The sequence below is a fragment of the Haliaeetus albicilla genome, chromosome 11 (genome assembly GCF_947461875.1).
Source record: "Haliaeetus albicilla chromosome 11, bHalAlb1.1, whole genome shotgun sequence".
In the NCBI taxonomy this organism is placed as follows: domain Eukaryota; kingdom Metazoa; phylum Chordata; class Aves; order Accipitriformes; family Accipitridae; genus Haliaeetus; species Haliaeetus albicilla.
This window is the reverse complement of record NC_091493.1, coordinates 18,737,232-18,758,130: the sequence shown is the minus strand read 5'-3', so window position 1 is coordinate 18,758,130 and position 20,899 is coordinate 18,737,232. Positions and strand designations below refer to the sequence as shown.

The following is a 20,899-nucleotide window of genomic DNA, read 5'->3' as shown; positions in this document are numbered from 1 at the left end:
GACAGACAGTAATCCTGTGGCAGAGGAAAGGCAACGGTGCTTCCCAGCCTCCTGCTCTGCGCTTCACCATTTCTGGCCCCAGGACTTCCCCATGCACAGCAAGTGTTCTCTCCTGTGCCACGAGTGGACTCTGCCGAATGTGCTGCTAACAAACACATGCAGAGGCTCACTTCCACCTTGGCGCTGCCTGCTGATATGCGTGTGATATCAGTAAGTAAAATAAGCCTCGAACTTTACAAAAGCAGCACTCTAAGTTTATCTTACTTCAAAAAATAAGTTCCCTCTACAAAAGCAGGAAGCTTACTCTGTCTCCTTTCCCACAACAATCTACATTTTTGGGGAAATGCCAGCCTTGGGACTCTTCCTGTCTTTTCATTATGTCAGAAAGCTCATGGTGTGTTCAAAAATAATCAACATTAGGATTTACTTCTTTTTAAACAAATGATGATACAATGTTATTTATAAACAGGTATTATTATGTCCAGATGCTTTTGTGTCTGAGGCTGGGACAGAGGTCACATGAAATCATATGAAAAACTGTGATGACTCTAAGCCGACCAGTCATTCACATTCATGATTTTTATTTTCTTCTCAGGCAGAGCCTGCAGAAGTGGTGGCAAGACAAAGGTTACTCAGCCATAAAACTGAGTCCTTAGCATGTCTGTGCAGTGGGAAGGGCTGCAGCCCCACGACCCACAGGGAGAACAAAGCCTACATGGTGTCTGCTGGGAAAAGCTTGAGTCAAAAGCACTATAACCAACATATCTGAAAGCAACTAGGGATTTGGGGGTGCCCAGCTTCAGAAGCATGATTTTCAGAAAGTATGTGAGTATCAGCTTCTGAAAATCTGGCAGTTTTGAGCTGTCCCAAAATGGGTAGTCAGAAGTTCCTCATTATCCTTGAAAACGTAGGCTTTCTGCCACTCTGTACCCTCTTTTGGCACATTTAACAACTTCCCTTTCTGCCAGTTTGCTGTTGCAGTGACTGATGGCATGTCTGTATCGCCCTAAGGAGACAGTGAGCAAATCCAGCCTGTTACAGCTGTAGAAACCCAAGGGAAGACTACAAGGGACAGAGGAGCTCTTGGAAAAGACAGTAAAGTAAAACATTTGGCTGTAACTTCAGGACTGGGGAGAAAGCATGAAGCATTTGACTGTGACCTCTTTCAGTTAGAGACCCTCTTTTTGTTCCATACTTGTCCTGTGCTTAATATTGTAAGGTCCCGCTTCATGTTTGCAGCTGCTAGGTTTATAGGGCAAAACGGGCAGGGGGAGAAGAAGAGGAGGTGGCCCTGATTTCCAGTGCTCTGTGTCTAGGGCTCAAGGCACTTGAAAGCAAAGGGGTGTTTAGGACAAGCATGGAGAAAATCTGGCTTTTAGCAAAAGGGAGGGAGAACTTCCAACTCCTGAGAATAAATACAGGTCCCCAGAAAATGAGAGGGAAAAGGCGTAGAGCAGTTGCTCCAGGTCTTGGGGCAAGGTGGATTTACTCCTTTAGAGGACCTAAACCAGACTGAAGCTTGGACTCAACATGCTGGAGGCCCCTGTTTCACAGTCATCCTTCAGAGGCTGCTCAGGGCAGTCAATTTGGGCTATTTAATAGTAAATTAATTTGCATTTTATTGAATTGATCCCAGCAAGCACAAATGAGCAAAAGGCAAATCAGGCAGAGCCTCCAGTGCCTGCCCATCGCTGCAGGGCCAGCCACCTCTGTGGTCAGCATGCAAGGGTAGAAGCCTTTAAGGGGGATGCTTCACCTTGCTTGCCCTGCTACAATGCCTGTTAGCATCAGGATTGCTCAGATATGGCAGGCATTCAATACAGAAAATTTGTGTAATTTAGCTGGTTGCCTCCAAAACGATTGCTCAGAGAGGGCCTCTCTAGGGATCCTTCCAGGACTTTCTTTTCCATAGACTGGAAATACCTAAACAGCCCTCGCTATCTTCTGGTCATGCCAAGTGCAGCATAGAACCTGCTCTGTCACATTCTGGGCTAAATATTTTCCTCTCGGCACCAGTGAGAGAGTTTTATGCTAGCAGTGGAGGGTGAGCAACCATAGGAAAACTGCAGACATTTTCCAGGATGAGACTCTTCCAGTCTCTGTCCTCCCAGCTGAAGCTTCCCAAAACATCGACCTAACAAGACTGAAATTTTTCCCATTCACCACATGGGGATTGTGAAATAGTATTGGATCAAAAGCCATGTGCCCATTTTTGAGCTGATGAAACCTATGAAGAAGGAAAAACATCTCACCTACTTTTTCGAAGGTGAAGATGCAGAGGATCAGACAGGCGTAATTTATGAATCAGATGAGGAAAGTAACAACATAATGTATAAATAGGTGCCAGACTTTGCTTTCAGGTACATCAGACTGAACTAGACCCTCAGCTGGAAGAAAAGGAATCCAAGGCTCTCAGCTATACTATGCTGAGTTACTCCCATTACAGTTTTGACCCTGTGGAGTTAAGTTGCACTACACAGACTTTACACCTGTGTAACTAAAAAGAGATCTCTGCTTTTGTGAGTGTTCACCTAAGTTTTGGGGACAGGTTTTCAGTACATGTATCACTGCTCAGCTGGCAATAAACCATCGTAGTTGTGCTGGCCCACAGATTTCTTAGGAAGCCTAAAAATACAGGATCAACACCTGCACTGGGAACTTTGTCTTATCTATAGCCCTCCAGTCAATATTTTTACTGGTGTAAAATCACATTTTTTCCTCTGAAGCCACCAGAGTCACAGAGCTGGGAGCTCTTCTTCTATCAGGCTCAATGGAAAACTGTCCTGGGCTGGACCTGGCAGCAGGAGCCAAAGCTGGCAGGCAAGACTAGCTTGCAGATGAAGCTCTTCTTACTTCAGATGGGAGCTCACTGATGTTTCTTGCAGTGACTTAGGTTTCTGCACTTCTCGCAATGCTCTTCACTTTCTCTTGTGGATAGTTTTGAGTTATACTATGCTCCATTCTCCCATAAATCCCTCACTGCCCACTTCCACCACATTAGCATGGCCAGTACAGAGGCAGTACAGTCACTGTGCCAACAGCCAAGGAATGAAATTACACACCTCCCATCATGGGCTTGGAGCAACTGATTAGTGACGTCACAGGCTGAGCGGGAAGCATTTGTCACTGGAAGCTGACAGCACCAAAAGGCTTGTGAATAACAGGAAAGAGAGTGATCGTGCTGTGTATTTCTGGCGGCTCTGCCCTGCTGTCCAGGAGGGGCTGTGCTTACTGATAGCTTCTAGTTTCCTCCGAGCGGCACACACAGGCTATGGGGCTGACAATCACAGGTTGCCCTATCCTTCCACTGAACCTTACCATTCTCTGCAGAGAAGTATTTTGACTGCTGTGGCCAAGGATAATTAGCACTGTGTGAATAATGGGTTTTTTTCATTTAATGATGACAATGCTCCCACCCTCCCTCTTCTTCCAGGGGTATGGGCTGACTTTAAATGTAAACTTTATGGAGCGTGAGGAATTTTTGCAAAGCAAAAGCATCAAAAGCTATGTATCTTCAAACTGACCTCAAACATTTAATTTGGCTTAAAAGGAAATGCTTTTATTTAGGCTTCAAAGTTCTTTCACTTGTTCTTTGACAGCTTCCACTTTCTTTCATCTTTCTAAACACAGGCAAATTTCAAAATAACAATGGTTCAAACCAAAAGATCAGAAACCTTTGTTTAAGAAATGCCAGACTGAAATTATTTGATGTATATTTTCAGCCAAAGCCATTCACCAAATGAATCTAAATGGTTAAAATATTTGGTCATTTCCAGTCTCTCTTTTTCAGCATTTTCCTTCCTTTTCTCTTGGAAGTAGCCTCAGCAGTGAGGGAGGCCTGGAGGACATCAAGGGACATCTTCATCCAGAGACTGAATCCTTGCTCGGGTGTGGTGTGCTGGCAAGGAGAGTGCTGATGGCATTGCCACAGCCACCTGGGCTGGGAAACCTCAGCTGCTCTCCTCTTACTTGGAAGTTGTATTCCCCAAACCAGCAACAGAACTGAGGAAGCTGCTATCACCTATAATTAAATAATGCTCTCACCTGGCATTAAATATAAGCCCCTATAAGCACTCTTGCATCTCTGTCAACATGAATTTAATGCAGGAGGAATTGATTTGATGGAACAATTTGGTTTGCCATGTTCTTTGCCAAGCAGAGTGGGAATATCTTGTACTGGCCTGCTGTCTTTCAGACAACATTGATTGCATTTCTAGGGGTATCTGAGTCCCTAAGATGACATCAGGCCAGACAAGAGATTGGCTCCTAAGTACCATGTTGTATCTTGAACAAGTTACAGGCAAATGTGAAAGCCACAGAGTATAAGCCTGGAGCAGAGCCTCAGCTGGGGTGAACCAAGAGGCATCCATCAACTGTGTGGGCAGATGATCATCAGGACATAATTTCTGAGGGGGGTCTCACTCTGTCCTGCCTCTGTTGTATGACAGTGAGAACAGGTCAACATTGTGCAGGTTTGGCGAGGGCAGAAGGCTCTGCAGCTGCAGGAGGGCTGTGCAGCAGCAGTGGGCATTTCTTGCCCTAGTCAGCTTGGGTGCTACCTGGCATCCCAGCAGTTTGAAGAGCACTGCTTTTGAGATACAGCAGCCTGGAGGTGCTCTGTGAAGAGGGACAAACTTCCTCAGCATCTAGGTCACAGCTGTATTTATACAGCTCAAAAAACAAACAAAGAGAAGTGCTCTGGGGCACAGAGCTTTAGCACTCAGCCAGTGAGGATATTAAAAAGGAGGGGAGATAAGCCACCAAGAGTTTCATTTCCTCTTCAGCTTCTTCTAATTTATTCTCTTGTTTATTTAAATGCTCTGCTTTAGGAAACTGAGGCTCCATTTCACAAAGGATTTAAAGGAATTTCATGGGCAGCCAGAGCTGTCAGACAAGACCAAGCTGGCTGCAAACCCTCTGGAGTACAACAGAGAATTTGGGTAGCTTTTTATAAAGTCTCCTTATATTCAAACTCTCCTGCTCCGGTCCTTTTTTGAACTCTCTGCCAAAAGGCCAGGTCGCTGTCTGTTTGGGAACTGTGCAAAACAGACGTCTGTCTTCTGCCGTGTGTGAGACAGGTCTGGGGAGGAAGAAGGTGCTCCATTGGATTGTGTGTTGCTTGTGCTGCCTTGGTATGCAATGTTACCAGAGGTGGGCCATCTCTGACCTTCCTCACTGCTTGGGAGGGTTTGGCATGCTGAAGAGGAAGGCCATCACCTGATGGTTCAGGGCCCGAGCAGAGAAGTCATGGTGAAAGTATATGCACAGCACACAGCACTTCTCATTTGGCTTCCTCCCACCCATCTCCCATTCATCACTGTTGCTGCAATGAACACCCCAAAAAGAAATCCCCGTTATGCCCTGTTTGATATTTTTGGTGTGTCTGTATGACCCTCTTCATCTAGCCTGCCCCGTCCTTTCCTTTTGCTCATGGGGCTTTTTGGTCTGTCTCTCTATCAAGAATCAGCTCCCCCGTTAGATCTTTCCATTACTGGTTCATGGAAGCCACCACAGCAGGCAGGCAAGGCAGCGATCTGTCTGCGTGTCAGCAGCATGGGGCTTCAGTAAGAGCACTGGAGTGAGTGCTTGCCAGCATCCACTATGGGAGAAAGTGCACAGAAGGGCTTTTTATTCTCCTATCAGTTGCAGGGAGTACCCAGCAAGGGGGAAAGAGTAGAACAAGGTGCTGAAAATATGCCTTTGCAGTTTGGTCAGTCTCAGAACACAGGAGTTTCCATCACAGCTGTGCTGGAGGGTTAAAATGGGCTCTCCATCTCTATCCCAGCAAAGATTTGAATTTGTGCATTAGTTCCCTGCTCACTCATTATTCGAGAGAGCTGGCTCAAGAGGACAGGACAGGCCTAGACAGGAATGAACTACCCCTTAGACAAGTTCTTTCCAAACTTCGGTGCCCCAACAGCAGTCTAGCTGTTCCCAGGAACAGGAATAACCTGACATTGAAAAAGAAACTATGTTCTGATCCCTGTCCCACTTATCAGAGGACGATGACTAACCTCATAATCTTCATTTTAAGACCAGAATAAAGTCCATGCTCTAATCTAGGGCTTTTTGAAACATCAGATTTCCATGAGCTGTTAGTCATCCTTACCCAGACCCAATATATGTGAATTACTTCAGAATTTCACAGCTATGAAAAAAGCCCTTAAAAATCAATTGCCAAGATTTGCTGCTTACAACAGCTTCAGGGGAGATTTTCTAACTCACTCAGATGTGTCCTAGTTCGTGACAGAGGATAGGACTTGAACCCTGACTGAGGTATTGGACCGGCCTAACTGTAAGATTCAGTTTAGGTGTTTCTTACCTCACTCAGTCTACAGCATTCATCCATGTATTCATTCAGACTGTCGCTTGTGGGGTACTTCTTCAGCTGATGTCCATGGATCTGAAGGTCTTGCATGCTGCCAAAGTTCTCTGGGAAATTGTCAGCAATTGTCTTTGGCTCTTCTATGGAAGGTGGGGTGGGAAGAGTGCTTTCCCTAGGAAGGTCTGTCTCTGGAGTAGCTTCTTTTTCCAGATATTGCCTTTTGCTTTGGTCAGAATGTTCATCGGGACTTTCTTCTTGAGGGACACTGAAGTCTTCAAGGGAAGCTGTAGGACCCTGCACAGCATCTGCCTCCTGGCTGTAGTACTCAGCTTGTTTTTCACTCTCTGGATCTTGGTGGCTGACTTTTCTGGCACACTCTTTACATGTTCTCATTATCAGATGGTCAATTTCTGGAGAAGAAGAAGTGCTAAGCACACCTGAGTCACAAAATGAGTCTCTGCTGTGAAGCACAAAGCTCTTCTCTGAACCCGTCGGTGTTGATGGAGAATTAGCCCCACTTGGCAATTCAACCCCCGAGTCCTCAGATTCAAATTTGGAGAATCTATGAAGTTGGCACTTGGACTCGAAGGCACTGAGGTCAGGCAGCGTGGCTACATAGTCTGTGCTTGCCGGGGCATCTGCATAGTCTGGATCTGCTGGTGCGGCTGCTGCATTCGGATTTCCCTGACAGTCCGGTGGGAGGCTGACACCAGGGAGACGGGACTCTTCTGTGCAGGCTGTGTCAGCTGGAGCCTCTGGGTTTAACCCTGGGTTTTGAATTCCTTCATTGCTCAGTAACTTCATATGTGTTAACACAACTTTGTCCTCAGCAGGTGGGCTCTTCTTACCTGCTTAAAAGAAAACAAGTAGAAGAAGGTCACAAGAGGCCACAAAACTCAGTGTCTAGTGCATCTCCTGAGGAATGTTAGATGTAAAACTGTCTATAGTAAGGTGGTAGAGGGGGACAGCCCTAATTTGTTTTTGTTGAGCTGTATGAAGCTTTCTTGCAGGCTTTGCTGCAACAGAAGTGTTGTCTTTCATAGCCCCAGAGTCCTTCAGGTGGAGTCTTAAATACACACAGAGCTCTGATTTAGTAGATAGGTAGAAAACACATGTAGCCAGATGACTTTTTAGTGATTACCTGTGTACAGATGCAGAGAAGTACATGTTCTTTCAGCGTGATAGACATTAATTTAAGGCTAAAATATTTCCTCTGATTAAATGTATTCTGAACCAGCAGAAAAAAGGGTAAAATGAAATCCGTCTTTCTGCAGGCTTATGTGAATTTTGGGTTGCAACAAGCAATTTGCAAACTGTTTTGTATTCTCTGCAGTATTCTCTGCACACATACAGGTGATGAAAAGCAAGTACTGATAGGAAAAGCAAACAAGGCACTGTAGATCTTTTTCGCTCCCTGTATGGTTTTAACTATCAAGTAATTTCTTTAAATGAACTCTTACCTTCTTTGTAAAGAGAAAGGAGACGGGGGGGGGGGGCAGCTTTGTTCATGAGCTTTTTGCACATGGACAAAGACTTGTTTTCACATCACAGTTATTTCACACGGTAATGTGGTAGAACATCTCTGCATGAAAGGCTGATCTACAGGAGTTGATGATCTGCCCCCAGGTTTTCTTACTGTTTTTCTGAATCTAATATTTCACAGGGAAGACTTCTGGTTCACACTGGCATGAGAGCCAGTGTGAAAGCTCTGCATCCACCCTTTAGTAAATTGCAAATGTCAGCTCCAAATCCATCTCTTCATGGATTTAGGACCAGGAATTGCTGCAGTACAAAACTTCAGTTTTTCCCTTATTAGTGCCTGACCCAGAGCACCTCAGAGGGCTACAATACATAGACTTTTCAGGATATCTTACTTCCTACTTAATTTCCTTTCATTCCCCTCTCCTACTTCCTTCCTTTTTGCCTGACATCAAACCAGCAGCTGCTTCACAAACTCACTCCTGGTAACACAATTATCCCTAAGTAAGCAGGGAAGGCTGGGACCCCATGCCAGTGGTAGAGCAGGGAGAACTCTGCTGTGCAGTCCTCCTTCACGGTAACCCAGGAAACTCCCTGTTTCAGAAATAACCTGTTTTCCAGCCTTTCCTCCTCCACCTTGCTTTCTGCAATGTCCACAGACAAGGGAGACTTTTACTCATTAAGGCCAAGCTAGCTATTACATGGATCATTTTCTACTTTATTTAAATTCCTTCTATTTTATCTTCAGAATGTCTTGGGATACCACTGAAACATGCCCTTTACTGTTCACAGGCAGCCATAGATTTAATATTTTACACTGGATTTTCATAAAGGGCTGTCAGTGCTAAATAATCCCATCTGATGGGCTTTTTGTGGCACTTGGGCACATAGTGCTTATAACCCTTACAGAAGATCTTGTTTATCATATAGAGAATTGCACCCACCTCCCTTGGCAGGATTCACAGGTACCTCTCCACTGTAAAGAGCCACATTTGGGACAGTCAGTGGCAGACTGTCAGCAATGCAACACCAATACACTACTGTGGTGGGGGGACAAAAGAAAGACATTGCCCATAGAAATACCACAGGAAAGCTTACCAGGAGCTGCCTGTGCTGGGCTGGGTAACAGCCCTTCCACTCTTGGGATGAGCATGATGGACCCTGAACTGAGAACAAGGAGGGACCCTGGTTTGCAGCTTCACACACAGCAAAATGCCACTTGTAAAAGGGAGCTTGGTGCCAGGTTTTGGAAGGAGGAGCTGGAGCTGAGTCATTACTGATTTGGAGTGAAGAGGATCTACCTGATCAGCTGCAAACACCTCTTGGCAGTGAGAGGCAAAGTGTATCTGCATGAAGAATGAAAGGCTAACAGGCTCTTCTGATGGCATCACCGCCCCAGATGGCACAACAAAACCACTGGGAGTCAAGAGGAGAGCAGTTGCATTGCTGCACTTTCTTTTTAAGAACAAATCATACAGCTGTCACTCTTACCAGGAATTACTATATGCAATGGTAGTTCCTTCCCACAGACTCTGATCGCCTTCACTTATTAACCATGCCATGCTTTCCTTTGGAGATTCTCTTACTGTCTTTCAATCTGCCCCTTTTTTTTCTTGCTTAACCAGTTTCACCTTGGCCTACACAAATATTTCTTTGTCTGAAATCAGGAAGCAGCGTATTAAAATGAGGTCTTGCCAGATGCTTTAATTTGTATCTTTTATGACTATGAAAGCTACAATGTGTACCAGAAAGTTTGGCTGGGGTAGAAAAAATAAAAAATGAGATGAAATCTCTGACCCTCTGTGTGAGGGTCCCCTTGATGTCAACAACTCCAGTGCTGAGAAAGGTCTGCGCTCTGGATAGCACAGTCCTTTGCTCTCCCCATCCTGTGGTCACTAGCAACATTGCATGGTTTCACAATTTCTTGTTTATCTGTTCTAGGCTGCACACCATTGATCTCGGCACTGGCAGGTCCTGGTAACCACAGTGTTTGAGCACTTCTGATTTATCCTCCCAACCCCTTGCAATGATGCAAAATGTTATCATCCCCCTACCACAAGTTCAGAATGGATGCAAATGATGGCAGAATTTTGCAACACACTTAGGCACCTCATCCTCATTCATTCAATGATACTTTCCCATGGTCAATGAGGTCATCTGTGCTACAGTGGAGAGATCTCCCATGATTAAGGCAGTGACCTGAAACTCAAGTTTTTCTTGCTGCACCTCACTGACGGAACAGTCTCTGTTAACTGGGTTAGGGAATGTAAACCATGGGGCTTCCAACAAGCAGATTGTTTGTGCTACAGATCTTGAAAGAGCATAAAAAAATGCTCAGTTCTTTCAAGCATATTGCCAACAAACACCAGAATGGTGCAATTAAAGCTCATCTGTGCAACTACCAAAAAAAAAAAAAAAAAAAAGTGAGCCAGACCCTCAGCTGCTATAAATTAGTTTATTACCAGGGTCCCTAACAGAATTGTGTCAGCTAATTCTGGCTGAGGACTTGGCCTGTAAGTGCTTTGTACAACAATACCAGGGGCCTGGAGCAAAGCAGGGATGATGGACTCCTGCCTGGTGCTGGAAGGAGTGTGCCACAGGGGTATGGTTACAATGCTGTGCGGAGGTGTGAAGAACTTCAGAGAGCTGAACAGCGGCATTAAGGTTGGTAAGATGTATTTACTCGTGCTGGAGGCCAGCCAGGTTTGACACTGCTGCTCCTGGGAAATCAGCCAAGATTTTTGTTGTTGTTTTTTTGTTTCTTTTCCCCTGCGCTGTTTTTCCACACCCCTTCTAGGGTGGGGGTAAGGTACCGAAGGATGCTGTTTTCAGGTAGCTGGCTGGGACACTGGTATGGCAGCACTGGAGGGAATGGAGTTGTGTGTGCATGCTTAGGAATCAGTATAGCTTCCTGCAGCATCTTCAGCAGTGTGTGCCCAGGCCAAACATTGTCTCTGGTTAACTAGTAGCCCTCTTAAAGGGTTATATGGCTTTGTAATCACACTAGAGATAAACAGGGTTCCCTGCGTTGTAATATCAGCCTGTAACTGATGGTGACTAACTATGCATAACTGCGTGCAAGTTGCTGGATTTCCTGTGCCTGTACAGTTGGAGAATAAGACTGCTTCCAGTCTCACGGGGAGGTGATATCTGAGGGTAATTAGTAGGGAGTGAAAGGAATTGATGTGTCCCAGCTAAGCCTCTAGAACTTTGCTTTGTTTCCAAATTGCTTTCTAGGATACTTCTCTGTTGGCAGTTAGCAAAGCCTAGCTGAGAAACTTAAATCCTTGAAAGGTGAACACGCTCCCATCAGCTCCTGCCCCAAGGCTTTTCCTTCCTTGGAGTTTTAAGTCCAAGTGTATTTTTCCTGTTGCACAATAACTAGTAGCTGCCAGGGCACAGACTAGTGCATTAATATAGAGATTTCTGACCTGAGGAAGGAGGGTGGATATCTAAACATGAAATTGCTTTCAAGCAGTTTCTTTATCCCAGTAAGCTGCATGCAAGAGATGCATTTGAACAACTGCCCAGGCAAAACTCCCAGGCATTCCCAGTCCTGTCCAGGCCCAATTCCTGCAAAAGCTCCCACCTTTCTAGTAAACCAAGCCAAAGTCTGTATTCAAATCCCCATGCTCCAAAGCATTGCACTGGCAATTCTTTCAGTGCAAGCCTTGTTAAGCTCTGCTACGTCCTTGGGAGGGGTCCTTGGCTTCTGATGCACTGACTCAAGTATCATAGCATCTGATGCATCTGGCTAATGGGAGTACTGGTGGTGGGAAGAGGCCAGACTGGCAGTGGGATGAGTGCTGCTAGTGGCAGTACAGAGCTATACTGTACAGTGCTGCCCTTCTCCCTTCTGGTCTGTGCCCACCCATCTTCTCAAAATGTTCATCCTGATTTGTAGGCTACTTGGCATGGGGAGAATCTCTGTTAAACATGTGCACAATGACTGGCACAATTGGAGCCAAAGCTTTGCTTGTCTCCATCTGCCATTGTCCTACAAAGGATAGCAGCATAAGAGCCATGGCAGCCCTCTGCTTGTCCCCAGGCAAAGTTCAAGTGCATAGCGAACCCATCCACAGTGGGTGGTGCTGGCAGGGTTATGCATGGTGGCAGTCCCAGGGAGAGGCACAAGGTGAGCAGTCCAGAAATGCTCAGAGTGCCTACTCCTCTCCCCACTCCCCTCTATCACAAGACACATAACACCCTCTAGATTTAAGTCCATAAGGCTGGTACTTTGTGGCTGTAGTGTGCCACAGGAAGAGAACACCAGAAATAAATGGCATCACCAATGACTTGAGTTGATGGAGTAGCAGGGATTTCACACAGCTGCCCTGCAAAGGAAGACCAAAGTCAAACCCCATCATTCCTACCAGTCTGCTCAGCCCTGAGCACAGGAACAAGATGCATATGCAAAGTCCCGGAAAAGGTTTTTCTGTATCACACAGAGGACCTGCACAGCCTGTCTAGTAACTCCTCTCTAGCTCCAGCTGTGCCAAGGATTAAATCCTGTGCCATGCAGGACAGGTTCTGTGATGGGGCTGTGGCCTCCAAGTAACAAACTAAGAGATGATCATCAGCTTTTGAAGAATCATTAGGCAGCAGTGACTAGTCAGCTGGAGTCAAACTCATGACCTAGAAATGAAAGGCTGCCTCTCCCATTCAGTCCTTGCATTCCCTTGTCCTTCCTTCCTTTACAAAAAAGGTGTCCCTTTAGTCCTGCCACTGTGACACGTTCTCTAACACCGCTGGCAGTACAGATCAGGTGGCATTTCCCTTTCACTGCAAAGAGGGGACATTTGTTTTCTCACTAACGATGAGGTCTTGATTTCCCAGCATTTAAGAGAAAAGGGGTCACTTCCTTTCTGAAACAATAGGCATTTTTTGCTGCTGACTCTTCCCCCATATGTGCTGAGGGGTTGGGCTGGGTGGTGGGGCTGTGCTGGCACCTCCTTCTCAGCAGGAGCCCACCAGCTGGCCCCCACGCAGCGCATGCAGGAGCTGTGTTACTTTCCCAGCTGGGCAGTGGCTGCCCCTTGCATCGCCCTGTGGGCACAGGGAGTCGTTGCATGGACAGGACCCCAAATACTCACAAGAACTGGATTATTCTTATGCTGCCAAAAAACCCAAACCAAAAAAACCCCCAACAACCAACTCCCACCCAGAACCCCCCCCCAGCAACCACTACCAATTGACCCTCTGGGAGGGAAATCTATCTCCACAGTCCAGCTTTGCCATGGCCTTCCATGGGGTGAGGATCTCCCTGCTTCCTGGTGCTTTACAGGCCTGTTGAAGACCTGATCCCAGTCCTGGCAATGGCAGGGGTGCTGCCTGGCACCGTTTCTTCAGACAATCTGCCTTGCCAATGCCTTTCAAGCAAAGCTAGTCTGTGAGCATGCTGCTGTATCTTGGGCTGCCCAATTGGAGCAAGAGCTTCTCCTAAACAATTAGGACAATCGTGAGCCTAAGAATTTCTAAGGGTACCTATTGGAAAGGTCTTGTGTCTTCAGTGCACCAGTTACAACCTCTATCTACAATGGCATAGACTTGTGAAGGCTTGAAAATCACTGTCTTAGAAACTTTTTTTTTTTTAACTGGAATTGTGACTGAAAAATTCACACTCACAGAAGAACACACTCCCATGTGTTAACTGAATATTTGTGTGATAGACCCCATTCTCAAAATTTCAATTTATCCAAGTGGAGAACTGAAATGCATGTGGATATCATGGGACTATATATACAATTTGATTTGCTTAAAATGTTGAATGCAAATGAATAATTATGCCAAAGCTGAGATCTTGGACAGTCCTTGAATGAAAAGCACAAAGTTCCTGGATTGTTTGGCTCCAAGGTGCTCTCCAGTCTTGCTGTTAGTTAAGTGTGTGAAGTTCTTCCAGATGATAGTTTGGTAATATAATGTGACCAGAAATGTTATAGATCCACCATAGCTGCAGCTGGGAATGATAAATCTATATAAAACAGATGCTGAAAGAAAGATAACAGGGCTCAAGGACTCTGAGAGGCATTTATTGCTTTAATATATGTTTTAGAAAAGGAGGAGATAATTATAGCTCTTTTCAGGCATTTGAGGAGGAATGAGAGGGAGATTGATTGTTTACCGATGGATATAGTTGGGTGAACTAAAGAGGAAATGGATTTCCAAGTAGAGAGGCCACTTGACATTTTTACAGCTTGCTTCTATTCATTCCAAGTGACCTGTGAAGTTTTTGAAACAGAGTGACAGGTCTGATAGATTAGTGACCTCTGGCAGAAAGACCCAGCAGGTCCCTGCAGACCACCTGGTTTATGAGAGTTACTCGTATGGGCTGGCAGTCACCAATTTTTAGACCAACACCTGGCCATGCACATAACACCAGCTAAAGAGCCTCTCCCCCTCATGACTGCATTTACCCTGCAACTTACTTTTTTTTTATATATAGCCCAGTGGGAAAACCAGGCCAAGGATAATTTTCGTGCACAAGGATCTGTGCCCAGGTCCTCCCTGCTCTGCAACATAACAACTCCTGGCATCAGGGGGAGGCTCAGCTCCTGCAGTCACCTATGGTGCTTATTTGTGTGACTTTTTCAGTGACATGACAGCTCTCACTAAAGACCTGCAAATCCTTCTCCTTGGAAATTCCCATGTGCTCCTTCAGGAGAAAGGTTCAAAACCTTAAATAAAGGAAATGGTGCTTTCATGAGCAGCCCTGTATAATAGCAAAAGATTATTTGGCACACAGCTCGCTAATGTGTCTGAGCAGAAAATGAAAACAATGGAAACAAATATACCACACCTTGGCAAAACCCGTCTAATTTAGATCTTTCCTTGCACATCTGATTTGCAGGCCTGCCTCATATTGCAAAGGAGTGTTCAGCCAGAAATTAACTAGGAGACAGGAGGCCCTCTGCAAGGATGGAACTTGCCCCCCAGGGATGACAGGTATGTAGTAATTCAGGTTTTATTGCCTGTAATAAGCTTGGATAAACAACTGTTCAATAGCCCCACAGACCAAAGCCATTAAGACCCCGGTGCTTCAACTGAAGCCAAAGGAACTCATAAATGTATCAGAAAGGTCACTGTTAACCTATTCTTCATGTGCAGTCATTGCTGTCCCTAGGCAAAACCCCAGAGAACTGCTTCTGCTCAAACGAGGGAGCAGTGAGCAGGTGTAATCATACTCTTCGGTATGTCTGAAATGTTTTATGGTTGCAATGAGAGTGGTAACAATTTTTTTGGTTTGTTGCTCTTCATGGGGCCACCCAAGGACCTTGGTGAGATGATGAGGAGGTGGTGATGCAGGGCTCTGTAGCTGCAGTAAAATGAGCTTGCTGATGTAGGAGGTCCTGCCACCCTGATGCTTCTGCTTTAACAGCCCCCCCCAAGGAGGGGGGGAAGATCCAGCCTACACCCCTGTTATTGAGCTGACACTCTAAAACAAATTTTTAAGTCTTGTTTGGTTTATATTCTGTATCTCAAGCTGCATTCAGAGATGCAACTTTAAAGTCCCTGCCTCAAAGCTCGTAAGAAACCGCATATTCTTGGCTCTGAGTAGAGGTTGGGTCCAAACCAGGACACATAATATTTGGTGCCCCTTTCCAACCAAGGTGATTAGGGAGTGGTGTCCCTGTTTCTTATTTGGAGAAATTCTAGCTGAATGTCTTTTTGATCCCTCAGTGCTCTGTGTGATGTCTGTTCCCCCACCAAAGCTTCCACCTACCCCTATGACAGTACTGCAGTGTCTGGGGTGATGAGGGACACTTCCATGTGGAAGAGCAAGCTTCCTTTCCCCTCCTAACCCTGCCATCAGGCTTGCACTATATAGCTTGGGGGAAACAAGTTCATGGTCAAACTGCATCCAGGGGAAAAAAAAGAGTGGTTTCCACCATACAGTAAAATGGCATCTCTTCAAACACTCTCCACATCTTGTGGTGATGCTGGAGTGCTCTTGCAGCAGCACTGCTCTAGAGGCCTTCGTGTCGTTGGGTGAAATGGAGTCTCCAGACCAAACCCAGGCAGAGCAATGTGCTTCAGCAGCCCTTGCTAGCGCAGTGCCTGGCAGTTACCTGCTAGGGCACCTCAGAGAGGCTCCAGCTCGCACTGAGCTCTGAGTAGCTGCCCCAGAGTAGAAGAGCTGGGAAGCACAAGCCTGGCAGTGAGTGCCTGAGCAGATGCCCATGAATGTGGCAGCTCTGGTGACTCTGCAGGAGCTGCCTGCACTGCAGCAGTCCAAGGAGGCAGGAGTTGAGCATACAGGTGGGAAGTCAGGACCCCAGGAGACATAACCACTCCAACACAGTGTTTTGCAACATCTTTACCACCGTGCTGTTGCACAGCACACTACACTTAGACTCTGGCAAGCCCTGTCTGTAGCCACCTCCATGCCAAGCAAACCAACTCAGTGCAGCGATGGTAACGGAGACAGGAACTGCAGATCTCATTTACAGCTAGCACAAGCCAAGCTGAGGGGTAAACAGGGATGCTAATGGGATTCTGCTACCCAGGGCTTGCGATCACAAAGCCTGCAGTACTGGCTAAGGAATAAAACATACCAGAGCCATTGTGCCTGAAAAAGGCTGTCTGAGACCACATCATTTGTTTTGACAACAAAGTTACAAGTTACAAAGTTACAAGTGATCTGCTGCAGGACCATAGCTGCCTTCCCTGCACAGAGCAGGAGGGAACAGATAAAACCGCTCAAACTCGGGATAATGCCTGTTGGATGGGGCTGTACCAGCCTAGAAAGCGATCCGATACCCATTGCCGGCGCATGACACGCTGAGGGCAGACCTGATCCGTCTCACGTTAGCGCAAAACCCGAGCGATACCGGCGGGACACGTGCGCACAGCCGCTCAGATGCCAGTCCCCTGGTTTCCCCTATCCTGGGCAGCTCGCCCTCCTTCACGCACAGACCGCCCGGAGCCAGCGCTCCCGCCTCTCCTGCTGTCCTCTCCCGAGCCTTGCCACGCTTACAAATGCAAAATAAACCCGTTATAAAAGGAAAACAAATCGGTTCCTAGAACGCGATCCTTCCCGCCGCCGCCCCCGGGGCAGGAGCTGACCGGCCGGAGGCTTAAGCGAGGAGTGGCCCACTGCAGCCTTACCTGCGTGGGGGCAGAGGCAGCCGGAGAATAGGGAGCGCAGCATGGGGCCGAGGCCGGGGCGGCAGCCTTGCGGCGGGACCCGGGAGCGGGGCGGGCCGCGCTGGGCCTGCCCTAAGTACCGTCTGCGCGGCCGCGGAGGGGAAGGAAGGGGGTGGCGGAGGAGGGGGTTTGGGTAGGTGTGCCGGCAGGTGCCGGCTGGGTCCGGGCGGGCCGGGGCAGCCCCGGGGGGGGCGGCGGCGGCCTCACCTCTCCTCCAGGGCGCTCCCAGGGTGAAGCTCCGGTGCCAGCTGAACATCCCGGCGGCAGCCGCCCTCAGGGGCGGGCGGGGGACGGGGGTGCCATCGCCGCCGGCCCTCCCCGGGCTGCTGCGCGTCCCCCGGCGGGCGAGCGGGGCCCCGGCTAGGGCATGGCGGGGCGGCGGGGGCAGCGGGCAGCGCTGCCGGCGCGGAGGCTGCGGAGCGGCGAGCGGGCGCCCGGCCAGCAGTGACTTATAAAGGGAGCAGCCCGGAGGAATGCATCTCCTTTGGCTGATAAGCCGAGATGACTGGAGGGGTTTGAACTACCTTTGCAACCCCCGGAGGAGGGAGGGGGAGAGAGGAAAAAAAGGACGGGAGAGAAGAAAAAGAAAAACGTTTCAGCACTTGCATAATGTCAATAAACCCCCCTCTCAAGTGGCAGGAAAGGAAGGGCCGGAATGTTTTGGGTTGGGAGGAGAGAGAGTAGAGTGGGTTTGGTGGGTTTTTTTCTGTTCAGCTTTTTTCTTTCTCTGTTTAAATCGCATGTTATGTGTTTGTAGTGGAAAGCTCTGCCTTGGTTGTAGCTGGGGCTGCAGGCTATGGGTAAGAAGCACCGGTGAGGGGGGAAGTGGTGGGACAGTCCCAAATGCAAGCTCCCGTGGGCAGGTTTGTGGTGTCACCCCACTGGAGTGAACTCCAAACATGCAGGCCAGGCACGAAGAGCTCTGGCATGCCCTAGGCGTGGCTGTGCTTGCTGGAGTGCCGCCTTGGGAAACGCGTGGGAAATTACTCCTAGGCTAAGTTTAAGTGACACAAGCTCCCTATAACCAAAAGCCCCATAACCTGTATGGGATCTCTGCTTGCTAAGAGAGCACCAGTCCCTGCATTACTCTCCGGTCCAGACTTCTGCTGATTCAAGCACTGTCAGGAGAAAATGTGCTGCTCCACCGGTTAAACCGGCCTAATTCTATGGACTTCAGCTGTCCACAAGATCAGCAGCCCGGAGGAGACGACAGAGAGCCAGTGGGTGCTGCAGCCCTGCTACAAGTGCCATGAGAAAGCCAGGCGGGAGGGGAGCTGTCAGGGGAGATCCAGTCCAGCTGCCCCCTCGCTCTGCTCCCCCAGGTGCCAGTCCTTCTGTGGCTCTGCAACAAACACCACGGGCCAGACATCAACTGAAGTGAATTGACTTTTTGCTGTAGCAGTCACTGGAGTTTGCCAACTGGCATCAGTCACAATTTAAAGACAGGGTGTTTAATTGGCCCCTTTTCCCCACCACATTGCTTTTGTATTTAGTTATTATTTTATTGCTCTCAAACTCATGTCATCCAACAGAAGGCATCCTTCCTCCCCAGGCTGGGAGATTCATTACACTGCTCCCTCCTTGCTTCCCACTGCAGTGGGATAGAGTGTTTGTGGGCTGCACCCAATTTCCTTGCAGCACTCGTCGTGCACCCAGTGCCTGCTTCTGTTTTACTGGGAAAGCCAAAGAGGGTTGTGCCCAGGGCTGGTGAGAAGGAAAGCCATTAATTCCCTCGGGGAATGAGGTCCCTATTTCTTGCACTGAGACAGTCTCAGGCTGGCGGGGTGTGCACCGCTGTGGTTATTGCTGTGTGCTTGGTGCGCAACGTGCTGCCATGCTCTACCCATGCTGCCAGCCTGGGCTCACCATCTCAGCTCCCAGCTGCAGTGGGCAGACTTAAATTATTAGAGCAGCAGAAGGATAATTTACACTTTCCTTAGCACGACTTCAGTAGCACTGGTAGCAGCCAGAGGAATTCTGGGGACAAAGTATTACCCTCTCACCTCCAGCTCTGCTGCACATATACCATTACACGCTCCTTTCTTTCTGCCATTAAGCTCCATTGTTTTGTACACTGCTGAACACACTCCTATACTACCCTGAGGCTTATTTTTTTTAAATAACTAGTTTGCAGAAGGAAAAAAAAGCTACTGTGCTGATGGTTATATATAGCTGCAACTCAAAGTGCGCTGAAATTTATCTAATTTGTAGTCAGCAAAATATTTGGTGCTGTCAGAAAACTAGGTTCCTAAGGAGAGTCTCAAGCTGGCCGTTTACCAAGTGCAGTTTACCCCCTTGTATTCAACAAATGCTTGGGGCCAACAGAAATGTCTGTTTTACCAAAACATAATAAATAAAAGAACCCTGTGACAGTAAGATTTTTGAACAAGAAAAAAACATCCCCTGGAATGTGCACAAGTCAAGTGCTCCAGCCCTGGGCTAGGGCAAACATGGAATGAAAATGGCTGGCAATGAGTGCAAGAATTTAATGCTCTAGGTACTCTCACTAGAGGGTGTGTTTGTGTGTATGAAACTGATAATTAATATTGGAAGTGCCCTGTGTTAACACAATATGTGACAGTGTTCAGAGTCTAGAGGGCCCCACGAAGCTGTCGTTAGGCGTTGTAAGTGGTTATTTTTGTCTACACTTGAAAAGTTTTAGTAGCATAACTGTGTTTTATTTATTTTTTCAACTCAGGTTTGTTGGCTATATTAGCATCAAAATGTTTTACACAAGAATAGGTTAGCACTGGATCAGGAAAAAGCTATAGCATGCTTAGGACTTTTATTCCAGTGTAAATGCGTCTACCTGAAGGGAGATTTTACCATTTTGTGGTTGTATTATTAACAGCAGTGAAACCTTCCAAAGGATGGACACCACTGATTCCAGCCGTCATCAGAAACAGCCCACAAGAAACCGAAGTGGTACCTGGTTTTGGTGTCCAAACTTGAAGAAAGTGCAGAAAAGGGCAACTGATTATTAATATGCTTTTGTCTAAACCTTGTGAACACCCCCAGCATGGGAAAGGTCATATCCCCTCTGTACAGAAATGCCTTGAGCCCAGTTGCTGCTGTAGTCCAAGTGAGAAAGGAAGGATGCTTCTCTCCTGCAGCTTTGTCTCTTGTCTGGCAGCAAGAGTATTGCCAGGTCTCACCATTTAATTGGGAGTTTTGAGACAGTCTGGCTCCTTTTCCTTAAAGTCCAGCCTGTTAGTGAGGGGAGTGTGTGGCGCTGGGGCCGAGCTGTACGTTGCTGTGCTGGGGGCAGAGCACAAGGATGGGGAGGAACCAGCTGGGCAGGGAAATGGACCTGCGTCAGCCATGGGAACAGCCTGGTCTGAGGACTGGGGCCACATTACCAGGTGCCCCATGAGGATGCTGTGGTTTTTGGCACATGCTACATCTGCCCTTTCCCTGTGGCTGCCAGTCTTTGTACCAGGGCTCCTTCCCATTCACCCGTGTACTGAGAGCATGGAATGGGTTCTCTGAATTGCAACCAGGCAGGAAATTCCCTCTTGAGCTGCAGAGGATGTAACAGGAAGAGGAAAAACCTCTTAGTCAGCATCAGCTTCATTTCTGATGGATTCATCAATTTCCTCAACCATAAGAAAACTCTCCACCCAAAGAAGTCCTTAAGTGTGGAAAGCTGTTATGTCTCTGGATCCCCCAGGCATACAGCTGCATCCTATCTTTCTTGTCACCTTTGTGAGACTTGGGGCTGGTGGGAAGCAACTTCAGAGCAAAGGGCACTTCCCTACTGCAGAGAAGCCAGGCACGAGCTCCCAGGGAGCTGCTCAGCCTTTGCACCAAGGAGGGTGGGTGAGGGTGTGTGGCAAGGTCTGTTTATAGTGCATTTCCCAAGTTAGGCACCTGGAAAGCAAAGGAGGTATGTTTAGTGGTTACTCCTAAAACTATGCGGGCCATTGTGCTGTTCCTCCATGCCCCAGTTAC

General features: G+C 47.5%; 1 protein-coding gene across 5 annotated transcripts in view; it reads right to left on the bottom strand.

Annotated features, from left to right (window-relative positions):
- LOC104315669 (uncharacterized) overlaps positions 1-17,521 on the bottom strand; it is a 32,311-nt gene extending 14,790 nt beyond the window's left edge. Inside the window, exons 1-2 of one of the 5 annotated variants that reach the window (XM_069796443.1) lie at positions 17,156-17,521; positions 6,323-7,176 (exon numbers count right to left, since the gene is read on the bottom strand). In XM_069796443.1, the coding sequence (XP_069652544.1) occupies positions 6,323-7,176; positions 17,156-17,204 (903 nt within the window). In that variant the 5' untranslated portion in view covers positions 17,205-17,521. Of the gene's footprint in view, positions 1-6,322; positions 7,177-16,909; positions 16,988-17,155 lie in introns of those variants that run through there. The other 4 variants (XM_069796439.1, XM_069796440.1, XM_069796441.1 and 1 more) reach the window with 4 other exon arrangements.
- Positions 17,522-20,899: the final 3,378 nt, after the last annotated feature.